Source organism: Nicotiana sylvestris, chromosome 8, assembly GCF_000393655.2.
Source record: "Nicotiana sylvestris chromosome 8, ASM39365v2, whole genome shotgun sequence".
Classification (NCBI taxonomy): domain Eukaryota; kingdom Viridiplantae; phylum Streptophyta; class Magnoliopsida; order Solanales; family Solanaceae; genus Nicotiana; species Nicotiana sylvestris.
The window spans coordinates 35,818,650-35,823,162 of NC_091064.1; the positions used below are offsets into that span (position 1 = coordinate 35,818,650).

At 42.4% G+C, this 4,513-nt stretch overlaps 1 protein-coding gene across 1 annotated transcript; it reads left to right on the top strand.

The window, feature by feature from the left end:
• The first annotated feature begins 505 nt into the window (after positions 1 to 505).
• LOC138874906 (uncharacterized) lies at positions 506 to 4,171 on the top strand. The gene is made up of 5 exons (XM_070153701.1): positions 506 to 1,419; positions 1,594 to 1,827; positions 2,203 to 2,527; positions 3,683 to 3,796; positions 3,914 to 4,171. Exons 1-5 carry the CDS (start codon positions 506 to 508, stop codon positions 4,169 to 4,171), a joined length of 1,845 nt encoding a protein of 614 aa, XP_070009802.1.
• The last annotated feature ends 342 nt before the right edge of the window (positions 4,172 to 4,513 follow it).

Below are 4,513 nucleotides of genomic sequence, written 5' to 3' on the forward strand. Positions count from 1 at the left end.
AATATGTCCCAAAGAATGGGGGCATGACGGTGGTCACTAATGATAAGAATGAGTTGATTCCTACAAGAAAGGTGATCGGGTGGAGAGTGTATAGACTATCGCAAGCTCAACAAAGTCACAAGAAATGATCATTTCCCACTTCTCTTCCTAGATCAAATGCTTGATAGATTTGTCGGTCGTGCTTTCTATTGTTTCCTTGATGGGTATTCCAGCTACAATCAAATTCTTATTGCTCCGGAAGATCAAGAGAAAACTACTTTCACATGTCTTTATGGTACTTTCGCTTTCTCGCAGATGCCATTTGGGTTGTGCAATGCACCGGTGACTTTTCATAGGTGTATGATGGCTATCTTCATGGACATGGTGGAGGATTTCCTTGAAGTCTTCATGGATGACTTTTCGGTGGTTGGGAATTCTTTTGATGATTGCCTAGCAAAACTTGGATAAAGTGTTGGCAAGATGTGAAGAAACAAACTTGGTTCTTAATTGGGAGAAATGTCATTTAATGGTTGAGGAAGACATTGTCCTTGTCCACAAGATCTCAAAGAATGGCATTGAAGTCGATAAGGCAAAGATTGAGTTGATTTCTAAACTTCCACCTCCAACTTCAGTGAAAGGCGTGCGGAGTTTCTTAGGCCAAGCAGGATTTTACCGGCATTTCATCAAAGACTTCTCTAAAGTGGTAAACCCGTTGTGCAAGCTTTTGGAGAAAGATGCTAAGTTCCATTTCAATAATTATTGCATGAGAGACTTTGAGTTGCTAAAGCTCAAGTTGACTACTATTCCCATCATCACCGCTCCAAATTGGAGTGTTTCTTTTGAGCTCATGTGTGATGCAAGTGATGTAGCGGTAGGGGCTATTTTGGGGCAACACATCAACATAATTTTTCATCCGATTTATTATGCAAGTAAGACCATGAATAGTGCCAAAGTCAACTACACCGTTATGGAGAAAGAGCTCATTGCCATTGTGTTTGCTATTGAGAAGTTTCGCCCGTACTTGATAGGTGCAAAAGTAATTGTCCATAAGGATCATGAGGCACTTCATTATCTCATGAGCAAGAAAGATTCCAATGTTCGGTTGATGAAATGGGTACTTTTGTTTCAAGAGTTTGATATAGACATCCAAGATCGAAAAGGGAGTGTAAACCAAGTGGCGGACTACTTGTCTCATTTGGAGGAGGAGGGAAGGCCACATGATGGACTTGAAATCAATGACTCCTTCCCCGATGAGCAACTCTTGGCTATTTCAATGAAAGAGGTGCCTTGGTTCGTGGATCTAGCAAATTATCTTGTGAATGGTATCATTTCGGTTGAGTTCTCTTCAAACCAAAGGAATAAGCTCAAATGGGATTGTCAAGACTATTATTGGGATGAACATTATCTTTTCCGGATTTGTATGGATGGAGTGATTAGAAGGTGTGTATTGGAGGAGTAACAAGTTGAAATTCTTGGGGTTTCTCATTCTTCGGCGTATGGTGGTCACCACGATGGAGCAAAAACGGCGGCCAAAGTGTTAAGTTGCGGTTTCTATTGGCCCAATCTTTACAAAGATGCAAGTAATCTCATCAAGCATTTTGATGAATGTCAAAGGGCCGGTGGAATCTCAAAGAAAAATGAAATTCCTCTCACCACCATTTTGGAGATTGATTTTTTCAATGTGTGGGGTATTGAATTCATGGGTCCTTTTGTGAGTTCTTGTGGAAACACATACATCTTGGTCACGGTTGATTATGTGTCCAAATGGGTTGAGGCCGTTGCTTTACCCTACAATGAAGCGAGAATTGTGGTGGCGTTTTTTAAGAAGAACAATTTTTACAAGATTTGGTATTCCAAGGGCTATCATAAGTGATGTGGGGTCGCATTTTTGCAACAAAGCTTTCGATACTTTACTCACCAAGTATGATGTCACTCATAAAGTCACGCCCCTTATCATCCTCAAGCAAGCAGTCAAGTGGAAGTCTCCAATCGGGAGATAAAGAGTATTTTGTCCAAAATAGTGAATGCTAACCGGATGAATTGGTCCAAGAAACTTGATGATGCTTTATGGGCTTATAGGACGGCTTACAAAACACCTATCGGAATGTGTCCATACTGGTTGGTATTCGGGAAAGCTTGTCATCTTTCGGTGGAATTTGAGCACAAAGTCATGTGGGCTTTAAAGAAGTTAAATCTTGAGTGAGATGTCATCGCCAACTTAAGGGTGACACAATTGAATGAGTTGGATGAGTTCCGGTACCATGCATACACAAGTTTGTCCTTATACAAGGAGAAGATGAAGTACTTCCATGATAAGTACATTCAGAACAAGGAGTTTAAAGAAGGTGATCTTATATTGTTGTTCAATTCTCGGTTACGGATGTTTCCAGGAAAGTTAAAGTCTAAATGGAGTGGCCCGTTTGAAGTTGTGGGTGTGACACCCTTTGGTGAATTGGACTTGAAGAATAAAAATCATGAGGTATTTAGAGTCAATGGTCACCGGGTGAAGCACTATCTGGGAAAAGTTGGTGATGGCCATGTCGTGGCGGTAATTCATTTCAAGTGATGATGGTAATCTGCGTCGTGTCGCAATATTAAATCAGGCGCTTCTTGGGAGGCAACCCATGTTTTCTTTTTCTTTTTCTTCTTCTTTAGATAGGTCTTGTTCTATGCTAACTGGTTTTGAAGTGTGTTATAGGAATGAGTGTGCTTTTCAGGGACTGTGTTCAGAAAAATTATCTAAGTATGAAAAAGGTTCGGACCGCATATTTATTGCGCGGACAACACAATTTGGAATGCTACAGTAGAAGGGATCTGCTGTCGCACAATTCTTGTGCGCATAACCGGAAATAAAAATTGCACACTCTCTGAAGTTTGGTTGTTAGAGAAATGGCCAAAGTGTGGCCGCACAAGGAAATGTACGGTCCGCACCAGAATCTGTGGTTGCACAAGGAATTCTGCAGATGCAGATCGACAAAGGGTAATTGCCCATTAGGTAAAATAGTGTGGACCATAGAAGGAATTCTACGGCAGCACTCGCCTCTTGAACTCTTGGCCAACCTGTTAAGTATAAGTAGTAGGTCTCATTGTAGTGTTGAAATTTTTACAAACTCTGAGAACCTAAAACAAAGGTAAATTAATAACCATATAGGCTATAATTTGTGTTGGGTAAACTCGTAGTTGCTATATGGGGGATGGGTATTTGGTTGATATAGTTTAATTGCTACTACCATATTCGAATTGTGTGTAAAAGTAAAAACCCGAGAACTCTGCCTGATTAATATTTGAATCGTGCGGTCCATAGATCAGTAGGCTAAGGCACTTGGTGTAGCATGATTGTGTGGACCGCACTTGAAATTGTCCGGTACACAGAAATTTAATCGCGAGCGTAGAAAAGTGTGTGCGGCCGCAGATCAAACAATTCTCTGCCTTTAGAGAGTTGTCATTTTTAAGGTTCAATGTGCGGCCGCTCCCAAAATTGTGCAGACCACACTTCAGATGTGAAGTCACACTCAAAATTATGCGGATAGCAGAATCATCACTGCGACCGCACTTTAAAATTGTGCGCTCCGCACAACCCCATCTGCGGTCGCACTCAAAAATGTGTGGACCGCACTTCCCCACCCTACACAATATTTTGTTCTGCAACTATCTGTTATTGTGAGCTTGATCTAGAACTAACTCCTGTTGCTGTGTGTTGTAGAAAATGGATAGGTCTCGTGGGCGTGGTGATACATCAAAGGGAAGGGGTGAACCCTCCCGAGGCAGATGCAGGGGTACCCTAACACTTGCCGTGCAAAGAGTTATAGCCAAAAAGGTAACAACTGGGAGAGCTCTAGAGCCTATTGAGTCTAGTCCATATGTCCCATCTAGAGAAGCATCGGGGGGTGACTCTATACAAAAGCATCCTGATGCTCAATCACAACCACGGTAGCTTCAGAGGATATTTCAGCTCCGAGATGAGCCTTTCTACCTCAAAGAGCACTTTGAGGGTTCGGAAGGTGACAGTCAGGATTCAGGACCCTCTTCTTCACATTCCCCCAATGCACCAACTACTATGGTTGATGATGATGATATTCCGGACGATAACCAAGGGGGTGATACCCGAGTTGCCGGCCTTAAGAGGTCGAAGAAGAAAGAAGTTTGGGAAGATAGGTTTGTGCTTAACTACATTCAACAATTCCAAGAGTAGTGGCCGCAGAGATCGCTCACTCTTGAGTGTCAGTTTGTATGGAAGGACTTGGATACGTACAACCCAAATGTGTCAAGATAATTCCGGGAGAGAAAAGGGTATACATGGTTCACTCAATGTATGGTGGATGCCAAGGAGCACTTGGTCTGGGAGTTTTACGACAATGTGGCACATATCAAGAAGGGGACCAAGGTGATGAAGGTGAGAAATTTGAAAGTGAGGTTCGATCAGAGCACCCTGAACACATATTTGAGGCTCGAGGATGTGGAGCCGGTGCAATATTTGGAGAAGTTCGCACTGGCTGATGCAGCTCGCCCATGGCTAGCTGAGATTTTGGCATCT

What these genes read in the sequence shown, in the direction of transcription:
- LOC138874906 (XM_070153701.1), top strand. Translation starts at nt 506, where the DNA reads ATGGTTGAGGAAGACATTGTCCTTGTCCACAAGATCTCAAAGAATGGC. An exon ending in ATGGATGGAGTGATTAGAAG is followed by an intron (nt 1,420 to 1,593) that starts GTGTGTATTGGA and finishes TGAATGTCAAAG; the next exon opens with GGCCGGTGGAATCTCAAAGA. An exon ending in AAAGAGTTATAGCCAAAAAG is followed by an intron (nt 3,797 to 3,913) that starts GTAACAACTGGG and finishes CAACCACGGTAG; the next exon opens with CTTCAGAGGATATTTCAGCT.